Source organism: Macaca mulatta, chromosome 5 (genome assembly GCF_049350105.2).
Source record: "Macaca mulatta isolate MMU2019108-1 chromosome 5, T2T-MMU8v2.0, whole genome shotgun sequence".
Classification (NCBI taxonomy): Eukaryota; Metazoa; Chordata; class Mammalia; order Primates; family Cercopithecidae; genus Macaca; species Macaca mulatta.
The window spans coordinates 156,666,122-156,688,895 of NC_133410.1; the positions used below are offsets into that span (position 1 = coordinate 156,666,122).

The window sequence follows — 22,774 nt, forward strand, 5'->3', positions numbered from 1 at the left end:
TATCAGCAATGGAGCTACCTAGGTGGAGGGCTGGGCTGCCACCCACAGGAGCCACCTGATGGCTCCCTCAGGTGCTTCTTTCCCTCCTGCCTCATTTATGAGCCCCTGAAAATGCATTTAATCACTCCATCTTAATTCCTTTCTCTATAAAAAGGATAAAAATAATCCAAGTAAGCATTACTATTGTTTTCTTTTTATAGAGAAAGGAATTAAGGCAGGAGGGTGATTAAGTTTAAATAGTAATATTTACTCATCCTCGCCTCATGGAAACATTAGAAGGATTTAATCACAGGACTTAGAAAGAAAGACACTATGTAAATCCCAGGTATTACACAGTTATTATTATATTGTAAGAAGAGGGATTTGAGCTGCATAGGAGCGGGGGATTTATTGACACAGGTGTTAGACAATAAGATAGTTTCCCAAAATCTCCCCTAGATATATTTCAGATCAGGAAAAGATTCCTGTGTGTCAGGTTTGATTTAGATGTGATCTTCTAGAAGCACAGCCTATAGGACCTTCAGTGATTTTTTTCTCCCTAAAATTTTTGTTTTTTCCAGAAAGATCACCCTGTGGCAGCACAAATCTCGCAGTCAGGTGGGAATGGAATGCCTGATTTCCTCCCATAATGAGGCAAGATCCTAGTTTTCCTGCAGTGTTCTTACAGAAAATTACTTGCTTGTAAGTCTTCAAAACTAGCTGTGAACACAGGCACATGTTCTATGGGTTTGTAACTTGTGAAAAATCAGTGATGAAGCAAAAGGACTTGGTGATCATAAGAAAAATACTTTTTCCCCTTCTTTAAATAAACTGGGATCAAACACAGCTTTTAATTTTTGCCAGTTAAGGATTAAAAGAAACAAACTGTTTTCTGTTGTCGTTATATATTCGTAAGAGAAAGACGATTTTGGCACCAAAACAAACAAAGTGAAAACAAATAAAAACAGAGAATGGGAGAAAATATTTGCAAGTCATAGATTGGAAAAGGGGTCAATATACAGAATATATAAAGAACTCCTACAACTCAACAACAAAAAAACAAAAAATTGATTAAAAAGTTGGGCAAAGACTTGAAAGACATTTCTTCAAAGAAGACTTACAAATGGCCAATAGCGCCTGGAAAGGTATTCAACATCACTAATCAGGGAAATGCAAATCAAAACTACAATGAGTTACCACTTCACAACCATGAAGATGAGTACTAAAAAGAAATCCCAGAAAATAACAAGTGTTCACAAGGATGTGGAGAAATTAGAATCCTTGTTCATTGTTGTTAGTAATGAAAAATGGTGTATCTGCTGTGGGAAAGTTCGGTATTTCCTCAAAAAAATAAATGTAGAATTATCATATGATCCAGCAATCCAATTTCTGGGAATATTCCCCAAAGAATTGAAAGCAGAGTCTCAAAGAGATATTTATACATCCATGTTCATAGCAGTGCTATTCACAATAGCCAAAAGGTGGCAACCCAGATGTCTCTCGACAGATTAGTAGGCAAACACAATGTGGTGTATACACACAATGAAATATTATTCAGCCTTATAAAGGGAGGACATTCTGACACCTGCTGCAACATGGATGAACTTGGAGGACACTATGCTAAGTGAAATGAGCCAGTCACAAAAAGACAAATACTCATATGAGCTACTCCTACTAGTCAAATTCAGAGACAGAAAGAGGGGCATGGGGAGCTTTAGTTTTGCAAGACAAAGAGCTCTGGAAATTGGTTGTACAACAATGTGAATGTACTTAACACCCACACTGTACACTGAAAAATGGTTAACATGGTAAATTCTATGCTTGTGTATTTTACCACCATTAAAAATAAAATAATAAAAAAGCATAAACTCTTATATGGACATTCCCCCTCCTCATTTCTCTAAAACATTTGCATCTTAGAATTACAATTGCATCTTAGAATGTCGCCTGGTTGTTGAACAACAGTTGGTAAGCATTGTGACTTGTCTAAAAACCAGCCACTGAAAAGACATTAACCTTCTTGAAAGAGGTAAGTATATTACCCAGGGTTTGCATTAAGTCAGCCACAGAAAGCTATGACTAAGCATGAAAGACTGAAGAAGACAGAGGTTCTGTGGCTGCAAGTGGAAATGAACCATCATTATAATTAAGGTGTAATGTGAAAGTGATGGGTGAGGAAGGGCTCAGGACCTGCATCACTGAACTAAGTCATGACTTAAAAAACAAGATCAGCTCAGAAGCCTCATAGCTGCCTTTGATGCTGAACTCTTCACATGGTGATACACACACATCCTCACATATACACACATATGTGCATATAGTACATAATAAAGTCAGCTATGGTCTGGAATACAGTTTCGGGGTTATTTACAAAGATAGTCTTGTTAAGCTGATGGGATGTCTTAGCCAGGCTTAAACATATAAACACGAAGACATTGTATATTCTCTCAATCACATTTGAACTGCTCACTTACATACATCCCACCATGTAACAGAAACAGCCATCATTCTCTTTTATTTATTAAGGCAATTTTACTATGGAGCTTTGCTGGACAACACTCTTGATATTAAAAAAAAAAATGGACTGCTGTCCCTGTTTGCTTTGTGGCTTCTAACATAGCTACTGGAAACCCCATGAGCATTATCGCGCCTTGAGTCGATCCACTATTCTTCACAACCACCTCCCAGTTGCTATGGCTACTGAAAGTTGTTCAGGCCATTTGCGAACTGACCTTTCTGCAGCTTCTGCCCCTCAGGCCCCTCACTGGCAAAGTGGGGCACACACTCTCTTTTCTGGCTTGTCCTGAATGTCCCCATTCTACCTCCTTTTCTTCCCTTAGCAGCAGCGCTTTCCCAGACTTATTGCAGCCACCTCCCCATTTGACCACAGTGTTTCCTCTGGACCCTCTCCCGTTCTGCCCTTTTCTCGAGCTGCACCAACACCTGGGCAGTTTCATCCACTCCCAGCTTCAGTGACCACCCACGTGCTGCCGCCTCCCACATCTGCAGCAGCAGGGCTGCCTTCCTCACCTTCATCCACAGAACTGTTTACCTGCTGTTTCCTCCAGAATGTCCTAAAGGTCTTTCAAATCCCGTACGTCCTAAACAAGCTCTTCATCCCCCCTCCCAGATCTCCTTGCCCTGAGCCCCGTCCTCTGTGCAGATACCACCCTGCCCAGCTATCTACTTCCAATCCTGGGGAGTCCTCTTTGACTTGCTCTTTACTCTCTCAACCTCCCCATCCCATTCATCACCAGGAGTCATCATTCCACCACCTGAACCTCTGTTGGTGCTCCTGCCCCAACTTGGCTCTACCACCTCTCGTCTGAACCACAGCACCAATATCCTACTGGGACGCTACCTCCTGCCACTCCTGGATCCTCTAGAATCCGTCAGACAGCACCATTCAGCACAGCTTTCTGCACAGCTTTCTGTTGTCATTACAACAGAATGGTGGTGACTAGCCACATGTGGCTGTGGGGCACTTGAAATGCAGCTAGCGTGTCTGGGGGACTCCTTTTCCATTTTACTTAAATGTAAAGAGCCCCACATGGCAGTGGAAATGGCATTGGACAGATCAGCTCCAGATTCTCTACAAATGTGGTGAAAAGCTTCCTTGACCTGGCTTATGGATTCCATCACTGTCTTCCTTCTCTTTCTCTCCATTCCTCCCATGGCTCTCTTGGATACAAGGACATTCTCTCTTTCTCAAAATCAGAATGCTTCTCCCTCCCTTGGGATGTTAACTCCTTTGGCTTAGAGTAGCTTCCCTCTATGTGGTAAACCCCGACTTGACTTTTGAGTGGCAGCTAAGCAGTCATTTCCCTTGCCTCATGCCATGGCCCCTTCTCTACCCTGCCACTTCCCTTTCCAGATGCTCCACGCATGGTCCTGACACTCCGTAGCACAGTACCTTTCATGCCGGGTTTTCAATCCAGTTTACATGTCTATATTCCCCATCAGACTGCAAGCTCTGTCCTCACAGAGGACACAGGCCCCAGGTCTCTTGTGCGGTTGTTGTATCCACAGTGCCTGTGCTGTGCCTGGCATGGTAGAGGCTACCATATGTGCCTCCCCTGCCAGTGGGCTCATGGCCCAAAAGCCAGGCCCTCCCTCTGGGAAGCAGGGCCACTCAGTAGCCCTTCCTTTGCACCTACCCATAGAGGCTGTTTAGAGGGGTAACTGACAGAGATGGCTCGTTTCACAGAGTGAAGACCAACTGGACACTGAAAAATCTTTTTTAATGTAGTATTTTGGTTACGAAAAGCCTCTGTCCGACAGGTTTGGGAGGAAGAGTCACTGAGCAATTCAGCTGCCTCTCACTATATGAACCTATTCCAAACCCTCGGGGAGCTTTGAGAGATGCAACCATGGCCATTGGAGCTTTGAGAGATGCAACCATGGCCACTGACTGATGCTGCCCTTGAACCACGAATGTGGTGGCCAAAGAAGGAACACATAAGGATGCCCTTTCCAGCTCTACGCAGAGTTACATATTCCAGTTGGACGCCATGGCCCCAGCTGCAGGCATGTAACAAACACCAGTCCTTGGCTTGTCCAGACCTCCCTATACCATACCTCAAGGCGTCTAGGCCATGCTTTTCCTTCACACTGAAATCACATTTTCACCTATCATGTCCTATTTACCACCCATTTTTAATTATATTTGATGCATTTTCCCAATTGTACAAAATAAAGATGCTTTATATGAAAATAAGCATCCATTGGCACAAGTCAGCCAGAACAATGCATTCCGAACTAGGCTATACTCGTGAAATAAGAAATTTGTAAATGTAAATGCCAGCTCTTATCTACTTTAGGATTTCAAATTTGGCTCCGCCACCTCTCACTGTAAGCCCTTAATAATTGTTATAGAGATACTGTAAGGCCTTAGCAATTGTTCCATTACCCGCTAGGCAATGAGTAAGATCTCCCATATCAGTTATTCATTTAATTTGAAATCTTTATACCTATGAAGATGTCCTTTTCAAAAACAGTGAGGTTTTTTTTTTTTTTTTTTTTTTTTTCATAATTTATGTCCTCCCCTCTCCCTTGGTGTCTTGCAAGAGGCTTTGCTACCAGTTAGCTGACTGGAATAAATGATTCTTTCTTTACTTAGAGCCTTTCTTAGTCATGGCCTTGTCAAAGAAGAAAGCAGCGTAACACCGCTAACAATTATATTAAATAGTTTAGCTTGGTGAGAGAGAATGCGGCTTTGAATCTCGATCTCTCAGTGTCTCTTACATACACATGCATGGTACTACCAGCTCTGGGTACTTTATTATAGACATAGAAGCAAGTAGCCTTATTTCATTGTCACCTGAGCAACAGGAAGAGAGGGTGAACATTTGTTCAGTGCCTGTTAATGCGGCAGATGTCTTGGTTCCTGTGTTATTTCATTCACTTCCCCAAACTTCCTACAAGATGTGTATTACTATTGCCTTACAGTCGAAACCAAAAGCCAAAAGTTGAAGTAAAGCACCAAGATGGCTGAAAGAAAGGGTGACCTAGCACCAGAGGCCACACTCTTTCTGTCGTCCGCAGTGGTCTTATTTCCATGGCGGGCTCCTATTTTGGCCTCAGAACATTTCCTGAGGAGAAACTTTGCCTGAGTGGAAAGATGTAAGACAGAATAAAATATGAAGTGAGTGGGCTACCCAAGTAAATGGTGAACACAGCCAAATGTGCAGCTTCCATTCTTCTATATGAGGTAAGAAATGCTTAAAGTAGATTTGTGTCTCCCTGTATACCACTTCTAGTGTGATCCTGAGGAAAATTGCCAGACCACATCAAGATGCAAAAGCACCCACTAATTATATGAACTATGACTCTCTCAAAATAATGTGTGAACAAAAAATAATAAAGGGGATATCATCACTGATCCCAAAGAAATACAAACTACCATCAGAGAATACTATAAACACCTCTATGCAAATAAACTAGAAAATCTAGGAGAAATGGATACATCCCCAGACACATATACCTTCTCGAGACTATAATGAATCCCTGAATAGACCAATAACTAGTTCTGAAATTGAGGCAGTAATTAATAGCCTACTGACCAAAAAAAAAGCCCAGGACTAAATGGATTCACAGCTGAATTCTACCAGAGGTACAAAGAGGAGTTGGTACCATTCCTTCTGAAACTATTACAAAACACAGAAAAAGGGGGAATCCTCCCTAACTTATTTTTATGAGGCCAGCATCATCCTGATACCAAAACCTGGTAGAGACACAACAAAAAAAGAAAACTTCAGGCCAATATCCCTGATGAACATCAATGTGAAAATCCTCAATAAAATACTGGCAAACTGAATCCAGCAGTACATCAAAAAGCTTATTCACCACGATCAAGTTGGCTTCATCCCTGGGATGCAAGGCTGGTTCAACATACACAAATCAATAAACATAATCCATCACATAAACAGAACCAAAGACAAAAACTACATGATTATCTCAATAGATGCAGAAAAGGCCTTTGATAAAATTCAACATCCCTTCATGTTAAAAACTCTCAATAAACTAGGTATTGATGTAACATACCTCAAAATAATAAGAGCTATTTATGACAAACCCATAGCCAATATCATACTGAATGGGCAAAAGCTGGAAGCATTCCCTTTGAAAACCAGCACAAAACAAGGATGCCCTCTCTCACCACTCCCATTCAACATAGTATTGGAAGTTCTGTAAAGAGAAAGATATAAAGGGTATTGAAATAGGAAGAGAGGAAGTCAAATTGTTGCTGCTTGCAGATGACATGATTCTATATTTAGAAAACCCCATCATCTCAGCCCCAAAACTCCTTAAGCTGATAAGCAACTTCAGCAAAGTCTCAGGACACAAAATCAATGTGCAAAAATCACAAGCATTCCCATACACCAACAATAGGCAAGCAAAGGGCCAAATCATGAATGAACTCCCATTTACAACTGCTACAAAGAGAATAAAATACCTAGGAATACATCTTACAAGGGAAGTGAAGGACATCTTCAAGGAGAACTGCAAACCACTGCTCAAGGAAATAAAAGAGGACACAAACAAATGGAAAAACATTCCATGCTCATGGATAGGAACAGCCAATATCATGAAAATAGCCATACTCCCCAAAATAGTTTACAGATTCAATGTTATTCCCATTAAGCTACCATTGACTGTCTTCACAGAATTAGAAAAAACTAATTTAAATTTCATATGGAACCAAAAAAAAGCCCATATAGCCAAGACAATTCGAAGCAAAATGAAAAAAGTTGGAGGCATCACGCTACCTGAATTCAAACTACATGACAAGGCTACGGTAACCAAAACAGCATGGTACTGGTACCAAAACAGATATATAGACCAATGCAACAGAACAGAAACCTAGAAATAACACCACACATCTACAACCATCTGATCTTTGACAAACCTGACAAAAACAAGCAATTGGGAAAGGATTCCCTGTTTAATAAATGGTGCTGGGAAAACTGGCTAGCTATACGCAGAAAACTGAAACCGGACCCCTTCCTTATACCTTATACAAAAATTAACTCAAGATGGATTAAAGACTTAAACATAAAACCTAAAACCATAAAAACCCTAGAAGAAAACCTAGGCAATACCATGCAGGACATAGGCATGGGCAAAGATTTCATGAGTAAAACACAAAAAGCAATGGCAACAAAAGCCAAAATTGACAAATGGGATTTAATTACACTAAAGAGCTTCTGCATAGCAAAAGAAACTATTATCAGACTGAACAGGCGACCTACAGAATGGGAGAAAATTTTTGCTATCTACCCATCTGACAAAGGTCTAGTACCCAGAATCTACAAAGAACATAAATAAATTTACAAGAAAAAAAAAAAAAACAAACCAAAAACCCCATCAAAAAGTGGCAAAGACCCTTCTCAAAAGAAGACATTTACACAGCCAGCAAACATGAAAAAATGCAAATGAAAACCACGATGAGATATCATCTCACACCAGTTAGAATGGCAATTATTAAAAAGTCAGGAAACAATAGATGCTGGCGAGGCTGTGGAGAAAAAGAAATGCTTTTACACTGTTGGTGGGAATGCAATTTAGTTCAGCCATTGTGGAAGACAGTGTGGTTATTCCTCAAGAATCTAGAACCAGAAATACCATTTGACTCAGCAATCCCATTATTGGGCATATAACCAAAGGATTATACATCATTCTACTATAAAGACACATGCACACGTATGTTTACTGTAGCACTATTTACGATAGCAAAGACTTGGAACCAATCCAAATGCCCATCACTGATAGGCTAGGTAAAGAAAATGTGGCACATAAACACCATGGAATACTACACAACTATAAAAAAGAATGAGTTCATGTCCTTTGCAGGGACATGGATGAAGCTGGAAGCCATCACTGTCAGCAAATTAATACAGGAACACAAAAGCAAACAACACGTTGTCACTCAGCAGAGGGAGGTGAACAATAAAAACACATGGACACAGGGAGGGGAACACCACAAACTGGGGCCTATTGGGAGGTCAGGGACAAGGGAGGGAGAGCATTAGGACAGACACCTAATGCATGTGGGGCTTAAAACCTAGATGACGGTGCTCACTGGCAACACATATACTAAAATTGGAATGATACAGAGAAGATTAGCATGGCCCCTGCGCAAGGATGACACGCAAATTTGTGAAGCGTTCCATATTTTTGTTCAGTTAGGAAGAGAAGAAGTAAAATTGTCCCTGTTTGCAGATGACATGATTATATATTTAGAAAACCCCATTGTCTCAGCCCAAAATCTCCTTAAGCTGATAAGCAACTTCAGCAAAGTCTCAGGATACAAAATCAATGTGCAAAAATCACAAGCATTCTTATACACCAGTAACAGACAAACAGAGAGCCAAATCATGAATGAACTTCCATTCACAATTGCTTCAAAGAGAATAAAATACCTAGGAATCCAACTTACAAGGGATGAAAAGGACCTCTTCAAGGAGAACTACATACCACTGCTCAGTGAAATAAAAGAGGACATAAACAAATGGAAGAACATACCATGCTCATGGATAGGAAGAATCAATATTGTGAAAATGGCCATACTGCCCAAGGTAATTTATAGATTCAATGCCATCCCCATTAAGCTACCAATGACTTTCTTCACAGAATTGGAAAAAAACTGCTTTAAAGTTCATATGGAACCAAAAAAGACCCTGAATAGCCAAGACAATCCTAAGCCAAAAGAACAAAGCTGGAGGCATCACGCTACCTGACTTCAAACTATACTACAAGGCTACAGTAACCAAAACAGCATGGTACTGGTACCAAAACAGAGATACAGACCAATGGAACAGAACAGAGCCCTCAGAAATAATACCACACATCTACAGCCATCTGATCTTTGACAAACCTGACAAAAACAAGAAATGGGGAAACAATTCCCTATTTAATAAATGGTGCTGGGAAAATTGGCTAGCCATAAGTAGAAAGCTGAAACTGGATCCTTTCCTTACTCCTTATATGAAAATTAATTCAAGATGGATTAGAGACTTAAATGTTAGACCTAAAATCATAAAAACCCTAGAAGAAAACCTAGTAATACCATTCAGGACATAGGCATGGGCAAGGACTTCATGTCTAAAACACCAAAAGCAATGGCAACAAAAGCCAAAATTGACAAATGGGATCTAATTAAACTAAGGAGCTTCTACACAGCAAAAGAAATGACCATCAGAGTGAACAGCCAACCTACAGAATGGGAGAAAATTTTTGCAATCTACTCATCTGACAAAGGGCTAATATCCAGAACCTATAAAGAACTCAATCAATTTTACAAGAAAAAAACAAACCACCCCATCAAAAAGTGGGCAAAGGATATAAACAGATACTTCTCAAAAGAAGACATTCATACAGCCAACAGACACATGAAAAAATGCTCATCATCACTGGCCATCAGGAAATGCAAATCAAAACCACAATGAGATATCATCTCACACCAGTTAGAATGGCAATCATTAAAAAATCAGGAAACAGCAGGTGCTGGAGAGGATGTGGAGAAATAGGAACACTTTTACACTGTTGGTGGGACTGTAAACTAGTTCAACCATTGTGGAAAACAGTGTGGCGATTCCCCAAGGATCTAGGACTAGAAATACCATTTGACCCAGCCATCCCATTACTGGGGATATACCCAAAGGATTATAAGTCATGCTGCTATAAAGACACATGCACATGTATGTTTATTGCGGCACTATTCACAATACCAAAGACTTGGAATCAACCCAAATATCCATCAGTGACAGACTGGATTAAGAAAATGTGGCATATATACACCATGGAATACTATGCAGCCATAAAAAAGGATGAGTTCGTGTCCTTTGTAGGGACATGGATGCAGCTGGAAACCATCATTCTCAGCAAACTATCGCAAGAACAGAAAACCAAACACCGCATGTTCTCACTCATAGGTGGGAATTGAACAACGAGATCACTTGGACACAGGAAGGGGAACATCACATACCGGGGCCTATTGTGGGGAGGAGTAGGGGGAGGGATAGCGTTAGAAGATATACCTAATGTAAATGATGAGTTAATGGGTGCAGCACACCAACATGGCACATGTATACATATGTAACAAACCTGCACGTTGTTCACATGTACCCTAGAACTTAAAGAAAAAAAAACAAACAAACCTAGATGACGGGTTGATAGGTGCAGCAGGTCACCATGGCACATGTATACCTACATAACAAACCAGCACATTCTGCACATGTATCCCAGAACTTAAAGTAAAATAGAAAAAGAAAATAATAATAATTTGTGAACAGTCTCTGCTGCTTGTAGCAATATCTCATTTGGTGAGATATTTTGACTCACTGACAATTTTTTTCTTTTTCTATTTGAGACAGGTATTGCTCTGTGATCCAGGCTGGAGTGCTGTGGTGCAATCTTGTCTCACTGCAGCCTCTGCCTCCTGGGCTCAAGCAATCTTCTCATCTCAGCCTCCGAAGTAGCTGGTACTACAGGCGTGCATTATCGCACCCAGCTAATTTTGTATTATTAGTAGAGATGGGTTTCATCATGTTGGCTGGGCTGGTCTCTAACTCCTCACCTGAAGTGATCTGCCCACCTCCACCTCCACTTCCCAAAGTACTGGGATTACAAGTGGGAGCCACTGCACCCAGCCATGTCAATGATACTTAACGCCCTTTTCACCTAAAGAATGACATCTCCCCAGTGTGTACATGTAGTATTTTCTGTACCACAAGATTTCTGTTTCTCACACCACCCACCTTGCCCCTCTAGGAGCAGGGAAGCCATGGGTCCCAGAGCCTGGCTAGAGAAGAGCCATGTCAGCTTCTAGCATGGCCCCTGGAGACATGGAAAGCAGCTATTCAGCAGGGATCCTCAGAGGCCTTCCTTCTGTCATGCAGAGAAGAGCATCTCAGTGACACACTGACCCCTACCCAGCCCAGGGGTAGGTTCTCATCCAGGTCTAATGGTCATGCACAGAAGCAAACGCCTCCAAGCCAAGGCTTGCTCAGCTCATGCTGAGGTCAATTAACATTTTGTTTTGGGATCTGCTACACACACATGATGTTTTAATAAAAACAAGGTTGACTGCCTTCAAGATGTAACCCTGCACCTCACATAACCGATGAATTCCAGAACAGGCCAGGGAAGACGCAAACAAATCTGGAGCACCGGAGGGCGGCGCAGCTGTCCCTAACATTCCTAGATGATGGTTTTCTGATCTCTGAAATCCATCCCAGCCTAAAAACGAGCAGCTGGTATCAGCCACAAGTGTTCTCTATCATAATGGCAGCGTCCGGAGCACTCAGCAGTGAGTCAAGGAAGTTCTGGCTGCCACCAGCTATCTAGGAACTTAAGAAATCACTCTCCAGGACTGTTTCTTCTTCCATTAAATAAGGATCCTCTGACGCGCCCTTGGAAGTTTTCCATGACCCCTGCCCGGCACAGCTCCTCTGCTTTCTTCACAAGGCTTGGTTCCAATGTAGAATAAGTGTCAGTGAGCCCACAACTCCACCTCCTCGGAGGTCCCAGGACGCTGTCCTGTGACCTCCAGGTGCTGTCTGGCTGCTCTGTCTGGGGGTGTCTCCCTCCTATGACACTGCCTGGCACTTTTAGACACTCATGTATTTGTTGAATGAGATGAACATCGTCCTCTATCGATGACTAAGGACAGACTTTCTGTTTGCATTGGCCCACTGGTCCTGGGAATGTGGCAAGGGCTCACCAACAGATGAATACATAAACATACATGCTCTCAGGGGTCCCACCATCCAGGGAACTGGTCCGAACACCTGATTACTTTCTACCTTGCATTATGCTCCAGTTGCCTCTGTAAACTCTGAGCTTACCATTCTACCAACACATATGTGTACCATGTGGAAGAAATCCATGTATGTCCTGAGAGTTGTGTGCATGTGTCCTGAGGGCTGGCATACTATGCACACTATTTATCAGGGGTTGGGTTGGTAGCACATTGTGTATCCTCTGCAGTACTGTCTATACTGCTAGGCAGGAGGCACATTTTTACTAAGTGTGTATACTGACATAAAATTGCAACATATGTTTAATAGGAAAAGGGCAATTTTTGCCTCAAAAGGTACTATACTATTAATACCATCTTTGTTACTTACTGTTCTACACAATGACCATAACATAAACAGTTCTTGATCTTTCAAAGAATGAACAGAAGTTAGCAATAAATTCATTAGAAATAAGCTTCTTTCACTCATAGGAAATTGCTATTCTTAGAACTAAAAAAATTATTATTGTCAATTCTTTCTTTCTAGTAGAGTAAGGATTCTATATGCTTTACATATGACACCTAAACATTTACAATGCAAAAGTACATCTACTCCTAGTATCCTTACCACAGCTGCTTTGTTTGAAATATTTTTGGGGGGAAAGATTGAAGTTCAGAGGGCTTATGATTCATTAAAGTTGTTAACCGATTCAAACACTCAACTGTCAACCTGTTCTTTCAGAGAATGTGCCTTTCACCCACCTTGGGACCATTTTTCTAGCACATATGTGTACTATGTGGAAGAAATCCACGTGTGTCCTGAGAGCGGTGTGGATGTATCTTGAGAGCTGGCATACTATACACACGGTTTAAGCAGAACTTTGATCTACAGTCAAAGGTTCTTATGTGTGTGACCCTTAAAAACAAATGCTCTTTTTTCCAAAAGGCGATCAGAACTAGCCTCTGAGTATAGAGCCAGCACAGAGAAAATTCCACAACTGTTGATTCACTAATTTACTCTAATGAAAAAGCTGTAGGCAGTCTCAAGTCTGAGTAAGTGTGAATGTTAGAAAGGTCCCTCTAGACTTACAATGCACTTTTCAATGTTCTGTCTGGAAAAGGAATATAAACAGAGTATTCAACATGCTTCTGTCAGGCCACCTTTAAGATCCAACATTTTTGATATTTCAAAATAAAGCTTTTAGAATTAAAATGATTCCAATGATTCTGAAAAAGTGGTATTCTTCTTCCAGCCAAGGTGGAGTGAGATGAATTGAAATTACCCTTCCACTTGAAACAACCAAAAGTATTCAAAATAAAGACCATGAAAAAATGATTTCCAAGACACAGGCTAGCAGTGAAGGACAGTGATGCTAGAAGGAAATACAGAGCAAAGCTCTGTGACACTGGCTTATACTAGGGCTTCTCAGATACAGCCCTGAAAGCATGACCCATATAGAAAACAATCATCAACGGGACTTAGTTAAAATTACAAACTCCTGCTCTCCAAAAGACATTGCTAAGAGAATGAAAAATCAGCCGCACTGGGAGAAAATACTTACAGTCAGATATCTGGATTTGCATCCAGAAAATAGAAAGAACTCTCAAGACCCAGCAATCAGAAAACAAATTATCCAATTATGAAAAATAAGCCAAAGAGTTGAACAGACACTTCACCAAAGAAGACATAAAGATAAATGAGCATGTGAAAAGATGTTCACCATCATCTTCAGGGAAACCAAGTTCAAACCACAGTAAGATACCACTGTGCAGCTATTAGAATGGCTGAAAGTAAACCGACTAACCACGCCAAGAGTTGGCAAGGGTGTGGAGCAATCTGAACCTCACATGCTTCTCTTGGGAATAGTAAATTGTTCAACCATTTTGGAAAACCGTTTGGCAGTTTCTTAAAATATGAAAATATACCTGCCATATTACCCAGGTATTCCACTACAAGGCATTCATCCAAGAAAGGAGAAAGTATATGTCCCTACAAACACTTGTACAGAAAGGCTCAGTATGGCTTTATTTGTAATAGCCTCCAAGCTGGTAACAACCCAAACAACCATCAATAGGTGACTGCACAAATTAATTGGGGGAAAATCCACACAATGGGAAACTAGCGATAAAAAAACCCCAAAAAACGACAAATTATTTATATATGAAATGGAATCAGTGAATCTCAACGTAACTATGCTAAATGAAGGAAGCCAGACCAAAAAAGACTACATACCGCATTGTTACATTTATATGTAACACTAGAAAATGCAAACTAATCTCTATTAATAGAAGCAATATAGAAAGTAATTGAGGAGAAGAAGGGTAGGTGGAAAGATTAAAGGAAGGCTGGAGAAAACTTTTGGGGTGATAGATATATTCACTATCTTGATTGTGGTGATAATTTCACAGGTGTGTATAGAAGTCAAAACTTATAAAATTGTGGACTTTAAATTTGTTCAGTTTATTCTGCATCAGTTCTACCTCAATTAAGAAACCCCAAAGGACACTAATTTACTTTGGAAAACTTTGCATAAAACAGCATTTATGATACAGCCATTCAAAAAACTATTCATTGAGTTCCTATCTATGCCAAGCACTGTGCTGGTGGAAAAAAAAAACCAAAAAAACCAAAAAAAAAACCTAGCAAACGAGGTTTTGACCCGTGGACCACCACTAGGTGAGGCCTCAGTGTTTCCACTGTGCTATGCTGCTTAAGGAAAGTCAATTCTGAAGGGCTTTTGAAAAACCAAGTTTAACTTCTGTTGTCAGCCTCATTACATGGAAATTGTTTCAGAATGTTTCATCTATAATCACATGAATTTTGATATTGCACTTGTGCCTAACTGTACAAATAAGAGAATTTAAGAAAGAACCACAAAACCCCCATTCTATTCTCTACTCAGAGGGCCTTTCAACGAAATTAACAGACGAAAGTAAATCTGCTATGTGTTCTCATGTAGATGATCTGTGGTTTCAACATAAAACGAGTGGGAAGTCTTTGCTCCAGTTTCCTGCATTTCCTTTTGTGTGAGTCATGAAGAGCATAATTTGCTGTGTTCCCCAAAGCCTTGCTTGCCATCATCTCTTATTTCTAAGATTTTCCACTAAGTCACACTCTTTAAGCTACTGACAATTAGCAAAACTATTTATCACTGAGTTCGCCTTGTGGGAATTTGACTTTTGTCATATGAAAAGTTCAGAGAAAGCAGAGGTAAATGATATGCACAGGGTCTCAGTGTAAAACACTGGAAAGTGGCATTCTTTTATCAATCAACCTTATGCCATTAGTTACCACAGAGAGAGAACATTCTGCTGTCATAATGGAATTTCTAAAAGATGGACCATTATTTCCATAATAACACCATTATAATACTGGTCATCAAGCCTGTCAACATTTTCCTTAATAGAAAAATATTTTTAAAAGAGTTTACTACTCAGATCTTACAGGCTGAACTTAGGCAATAAATTCTCCAAAAGAAAGTATGGAAACTTCACAAGTATGAAGAACTAAATTAGCATGACTGCGTACAACATACTTTGAGCCAGAACTGGAGAAGCTGCTTGCAAAATGAAACAAGAAGCATATTTTAAATGACATACAAAGCAAGTTATCCAAATCAAAATTTTGTAGAAACTGCTAAAACCACCTCGGCTATATCTATAATTGATTAAATTAGAAACAAGCTTAGAATCTCCTTTCTGTATTCACACAAGACAAGAAAGGTGACTCCTATGAAGAATAATGAATATAAGATTCAAAAGTTGGCAAAGATTGAGATGATCCAAGCTGGCCCTGAACCACTAATAATGTTTTTGAAAGATTGGGTTATTAGATTAACAGTTGTAGAAGATGGACACTATTTATGCAATGTTAAAGCAAACATTTTTATTAACCAAACATTTTCTAAATTGCGAGCAAAAATGTGAAACTCAATCTGACACGTGTGGCAAATCTGAGGGCCTTCCCTGGTCCAGGGAATACTCTCTGCTGTCAATGAGGTTTGTTCCAAAGGTTATTTGAAAAAAAAAATTTTTTTTTAAACTTAATCAGTTTTTAACTCTTGCTGCTTTCCACCAGATGATTTACCCTGATTCTTCCCAAAGCCCTGTGTATGGCAGATGCCACCTGACAGCAATAACTCAAGCATACCCTAAGAATGGCCCTATGGCTTAAGAAGAATATGTGTTCAGGGTTCTAAGCTAAGGAATCTGAGAGTGGCCAACCTGGAGATTCACTCCTAATCTATAGAGGACATCTGAATCCCTGGCCCATTCTTTGGAATGTAGGTCATCCAGGGGATCGAGGCCCTTTGTCATGGGTTAAATGGAGGTTGCTAGGCGGAAATGCTATATAGCCTGAATGCTTTTTATAAATGGGAGTGGTTTTCTTGCACTACTCTTGGCCCATCCTGTATGTAAGTACCCAATAAACCCTATGTTTCATTCCCTGGCTCTGGGTCTCTTCTTCAGCCCCTTGGACATGGTGACATCCTTAATGGAGTCAACAGGGGTCTAGCATGACACTCTGAAAACTCTCAATCTCTGTTTCCTTTGGCCAGCGGCGTGTATGTGGTTGCTGATCCTTCACTTAGGAACCAAGGAGGGGCTCTACTCACGTCATGCATAGAGTCCAGCAGCTTGGTCAGTTGGTAGAACCTCTGCCAGCTCTGCCCAGAATTGTTGGGACACTTAGTTACCATCTTCCTTAGTTCTTTGATGTAATTTGTCCTCATTTCTTCAAATGCAGCCTGGCTTTTGAGGCCATCCTTTGGAACTGTGTTAAGGAAAACAGACATGTAAATTTCAAGGATGGAAAACCTTTAGCTTCTTAGCAGGTAAGGCCATATACTGATTTTGAGGTTAGATACTAAATCTCAACTGCATTTATGAATAAATATGGCAGTTGTCTACTGGCAAATACTTCTACACATACATACACAAAGAACAACAACTATCTATCAGATGTGTCTTATCATACACTTTGCACAGACTAGTTCACTTAACCCTGACACCAATATTATGACATAACGGTTATATCATTCTCATTTTACAGATGAGGAAACTGAACACTGCAGGCTGAATCACTTGCCCATGGACACAATAAAAAAAGGCAGAGAAGGGGTGGTATCAACTTAGGTCTGTCTGTTTCCAAAGCCTTTCTCTTAAGCACAATGCCACATTGCCTTGTGGCTGGTCATCCAAGTGTTTATGAATCCTAACTTGCCAATACCTCAGAGATAGGAAAATATATTTTGATTTTCCAGGATAACTGAAGAGCCACAGACAATCTAGGTTGGGGCTAGAATTAGAAATCAACATCTTCATTCTCAAGTTCAAATATTAAAGACATTCGGGGGAACTGGCCATCTACGAAGTGGAGGATGCTGCTTACAAAGAAGCACTTTCTATCCACTTTGCACCAGGATCGCATGACCACTAAGGCACATGACCTCCCAGTACAACCTCATAAAGCGTCTGTACATTAAAATATATTTTCTTATCTCTGAGGTATTGGCAAGTTAGGATTCATGTACACTGGTTTATGTGTGTGAGGAGGGAACACCAACAGTGGCTCTGCACGCAAGGCAAAATTTAAAACTTTCAAAGAGAATGAACCATGTTCATCTGTATCTTTGATAAGGTAGAAAACTAAGGATAATATTTTCTTCTTTCCTTTTATGTGGTGGCTAGCTTTCGTATGTTTTTTAAAAAATTCACTTAAAAAAGAATACTTTGAAATTCAGGACTTGTAAGCTTATCAAGTGCTTCTGTGACCCACTGAGAAGCAGGTCCCAGGACATTTGTGAAAGTACTTTATTAAGAAATGAAGTCCAGGTGTAGGACAGAATGTAAGTATTTTTTTTTCCACTATAGCCAATAGTTACGTTTATGCCTTAACACTGAATAAGAAAATCACTTAGAATTTTATTTTTAGGAGATAAAGACCTAATGAAAATTCATCTTGGGATGTTAACATTCTGATTTTGAAACTGCTCGTACTTTCACTTCTTAATTACCTATTATATTTTCTAATTTCCCATAACTGGTATAAATAATTATTTACTTTGGCCATCAGCACTTTGAGATGGTTCTGAGCATTGTGTGCAACCCTGGAAGCCAGGCATACTGCTGTTTCCAAATAAACCCTGTTATCCTATAAAAAGATGGATTATCTTGCAAATTAACTTCTACTATTATGTTAATAATCTTCTTGAGTTTAATTGTTGACAGTTTTGATTTGTCATTTATTTAAGTCTATTTTTGTGAGGGGAAAAGTAAATCCCTAATAGTAACTGCACAAATTCCTGAGGCTGCCACAATATTATGGTTTAAAATATTTGACATTCACATTAAATGTTAAATGCTATCCATTATATAACAAATAGTATTTTTTCTCCTTAAAATAAAACTTTATTTTAAAAGTAAAAAAAATAAAGAACAGTAATAACCAGAATGTTAATAGTAAAACCATAAATCCAATTTCTACCAAAATTTTAATGTTAACTTAAAACTTTCTAAAAGACAGGAAAAGTTTGCAGATATTTTACACTTCCCACCCACAGATTAGCATATAAGTTATAAAACTGTACAAAGTAAATGTTTAGTTTTTCATTATAGATACTTATATGGACATCACCCCATACATGAAAAGCTGACTAGTGGTAGAATAAATAAGTTTCACTATTATATTTCAATACCATTTGGTACATCTAAGATTAACCAAATTTATATTTCTGATAGTTGTAGATCAAAAATTCTAAAAATTATAACAACTTGTCAAACAGTATTACTTATATATTATTGCTGTAACTGAAATATAGCGTACCAGTTTCCCAGCCAGATTTTTTAGAAGTTGAAACAAACCCACAAATAAAGAGAACTTAAGCAAAACCTCAAATTTTGGAGTTCTGCCCAGAGTTTCTGAATTTACTTATTAAATGCAGCAGAGCTGCTGGAAATCATCCAAAATCTGGAGAAGAGCAAAGAGGCAACTGGGGTGGAAGTCTGCTTTCCTCAAGAACATGAGAGCCTCTGATGTCAGTCCCGAAACACTTTGATACGCTGGACATCAGGTGTGCATCTGACAGTCCTGAGATGAAAAATTTTCATGTGTTCTATATCACAGATTAGCAAAACAAGCTTACTAAAGCCTGCAGTTTTTATGGTTCACAAAATGCACCTATGTTTTCCTACCTTTTCATTTTGCTTTTTCTGCATTGAAAAAAATCAGAATTCAAACTACTGAGCTACTTGGGGGCTAATAAATTAATTCAAGTAGCTTCAAAATGATATCAGAATCTATTATGGGCTGAGTGAATATGTAAAAAGATGTAAAAGGATAAGACATCAATTTAGATTGAGTAGTCAACATTCATAAAGAATTAGTACCACAAGCACTTTAAAAAATGTTTCATTTATATTCTATCATCCATTTGTCATAATTTTAAACATATTTTTCTAACCAGTAATGGTTAATAACCTAGCTTGGAAGAGGAGTAAAATCTTTTTCAGTGAATTTAAAGATTATAGTTTCAAAGTTATACTCCAGAAAGAATAAATCAGGAACAACAGAAACCTTGGTGAAGAGTGGAGCAGGAGGTGGACCCTGCAGGTGAGGGGCTGTAAACACAAGAGCAGCGGGAGATGGGGCTGGGTGTAATTAGTGAGGAATGGTGGGGCCTGTGGCAAACTGGAGAGAACACGCCCTGCCCCGGGCAATTGAATTCAATGAAAATAAAACAAAAGGCCAAAAGCAACCCCAAAACCCTGTGCTGGCCAAATAAAACACAGCTGTGAACTGCTGGCCCCACCTCCCTACCAGGACTGCCGGTTTGCCCCCTCTGCTACGGAGTCTGCGATTCTGCCTTTTGGACACTCCGCCCTCACTGCTGCCATTGTGTGCCACCTGCCATCCGCCTGCCTTTCAGCCTCTTGGCGCCTGCTCTTAGGGTAGCAGGAACAACACTAGAGGTAAAGTCCCAAGCCATCGGTTTTAGACCTAGCTCATAGAGGATATTCAACACATCACACTTATGTGCCTCCGTTTTGTCAACTTTAGAAAAGGCCTATCAATCTCCCAGGGTGATTTTAAGCATTAAATTAGATAATATATGGAAAAACACTTTGCAAATTGCAAGGTGCCAAACATAGGTGAAGCAGGATGATTACACATGTCACCACTGCCTCCCCTCTTCCTGCTTTGATCGCTACCTGATTCCAGCTTATTTTCCGCAGACCCAGTCCCTCTCTGCTGGAAACAGCAGCTCTTCATATGCATTCAATCCTGAGTACCTTGGCTAGTCTTGGCCCTTTTCTCCAAATGACTTTACTGATCACTGCCCCTTCTCCCACACCTCTGTTTCAGGGACCCATGGCAAGGGCTAGGCACAGACTGGATACTCCAAGTTGTCACTAGGCACTCTCTCCTCCTCTGAAGTCCATGCCACTTGCCGAGGCACCCTTTCAGGCTCTTAACATCTGGAACATTTCTCAGTTTCCTCACTGGCCATCGCATAAGGCTCAGAGTTTTCCTCTCCACACTGTCTCCTGTCATCTTTCTGGGTCTCGCCCTCATCTGATGGGAGCTTCCTCAAATTCTTTCCCCTCTGTTGGAAAATTCCTGTGCTGTTGTCGGAGTTACAACTGCCGCACATCCTTGTCAAAGCTAATCCTGTCCTCTCTTGTCTCCTCTGGCACTTTATGCCATCAACTTCTCTCCTCCCATACTTGGTTCCAGAAGCCCAAAAAAGCTTCTCATCAATTAGCAAGTCCCTGGCATGCTAGCATCTGCCCAATGCCTAACGGTCAACTCCAGTGGCCTTCTATCAGGGTTATCAACTTTCTCTGTGGAGGCCATGCTGTTCGTTACACCCCTTTTGGAAACTCTCACTTCCTGGCTTCCAATACCATATACTCTCCCATGATCTGCACCTCTCTGACAGTTCTGTCTCTGTCCTGCAGCCTCTGCTACCTTCCTGTAACACAGCTCCACTGGCTCTCTCTGGACGATGGTAACCCCACTCACCATTGGAATTACACTACAATTTTCTATAAGGATAATTTCAAATTTATATCTCCATGCTCAAACCTGTCTTCACAGTCCCAGTCCCCAGTTGTCCCCATCTTTTGGCTGTTTCTATCAGGACACAGAGTTGGTATCAAAAAATTAACCTATCCAAAACAGAACTCATTTTACACTTCACACAATCTACTCCAAGTCCTGATGTTAACATATTCCTATTAATGGCATCACTACTGTGGCTAGTCATTTCTCTGTGCTCAAAACCTGTGTCACTCTGACCCACAGCACTTTTATTTCCCTTCCTAGGCAGCTGCCAAGGCCAACTCTACAATGTTTCTGGACTCCACTTCCTCCTGTCCATCATACTACCAGTCATGGTAATGCCCCCCATTACTTCCACAGGCTCCCAGCAGGTCTCTGTGCTTCCAATTGGGCTAAGTTCTCTGTCTCTGCCTCTCTCCCATCCTGTCTCTCTCCTCTTGAATCCATTCCACCAGAGAGACCCTTATAAAGCCATACAATACGGCTTTGATCCTGTCATCCCACTGCTCAAAAGCCTTCAGCATTGCCCTCTTCTGCCCACCTAATGACGTTCAGATTTCTTCAATGGACATTGAATATTTTGGTCTAATCGACACCCCAATCTTATTCCCCAATTTTATTCCCCATGACTCTCCACCTAACATAACTTGATACACCTTTAAAAAATAAATGAATACATAAATAAAATAAAGAATTGGAAGGCAAAACAACCCCTCCCCACTAAGTGTTACTGCCTATATAGACTTCCCCACAGGTCCACACTCATTCATACTGATGTTCACGGCAATGCCATCTCACACCTTCTATCCAACCTACGGCTCTTGCAAAACCCTCCAAGATCCAGCTGCATCACGTGTCCCTCCCCAGATCCCCAGAACTGAATGTGCTCTTCTCTTCTTTGAACCACCATTACATTCCTTACCTCTATCATAGTAAATAATTACTTTCCATATGTATTAAAGATATCTTTGGCCAGGCATGGTGGCTCATGCCTATAATCTCAGCACTTTGGGACGCTGAGGCTAGTGGATCACCAGAGGTCAGGAGTTTGAGACCACCCTGGCCAACATGTCGAAAGCCCATCTCTACTAAAAATACAAAAATTAGCCAGGCATGGTGGCACATGCCTGTAATCCCAGCTACTTGGGAGGCCAAGACAGGAGAATTGCTTGAACCTGGAAGGTGGAGGCTGCAGTGAGCCAAGATCATACCACTGCACTCTGGCCTGGGCAACAGAGCAAGACTCCATCTCAAAAAAAAAAAAAAAAAAAATCTTTGAACTTTTCTTTGAGTACAAACTCCATGAGAATAAAGACTGTGCCTCATTAACCCTTGTGTTTCCTGAATTGCCCAATCCTACTATACACGTAACAGACACTTTATAAACACTGAGTGGTTGGATGGATGAAGGAATATTGGGATATGCTCTTTCACATGCCCAAAGCTTCATACTTTGCAAGTAACTTAGTTCATCAAAGGTCAAAGGCTTCCTC

At 40.5% G+C, this 22,774-nt stretch overlaps 1 protein-coding gene and 1 non-coding gene across 10 annotated transcripts in view; one reads left to right on the plus strand and one right to left on the minus strand.

Moving 5' to 3' along the window:
* The window catches only part of NR3C2 (nuclear receptor subfamily 3 group C member 2), a 365,926-nt gene that overhangs the window by 20,437 nt on the left and 322,715 nt on the right, over positions 1–22,774 (minus strand). For all 9 annotated transcript variants that reach the window (XM_078002311.1, XM_078002313.1, XM_028848799.2 and 6 more), the window contains exon 8: positions 16,834–16,991. In XM_078002311.1, the coding sequence (XP_077858437.1) occupies positions 16,834–16,991 (158 nt within the window). The remainder of the gene's footprint in view (positions 1–16,833; positions 16,992–22,774) is intronic.
* LOC114678642 (U6 spliceosomal RNA) lies at positions 8,553–8,657 on the plus strand. Its single transcript, XR_003730057.2, has one exon. It is a non-coding gene; the product is annotated as a U6 spliceosomal RNA (small nuclear RNA).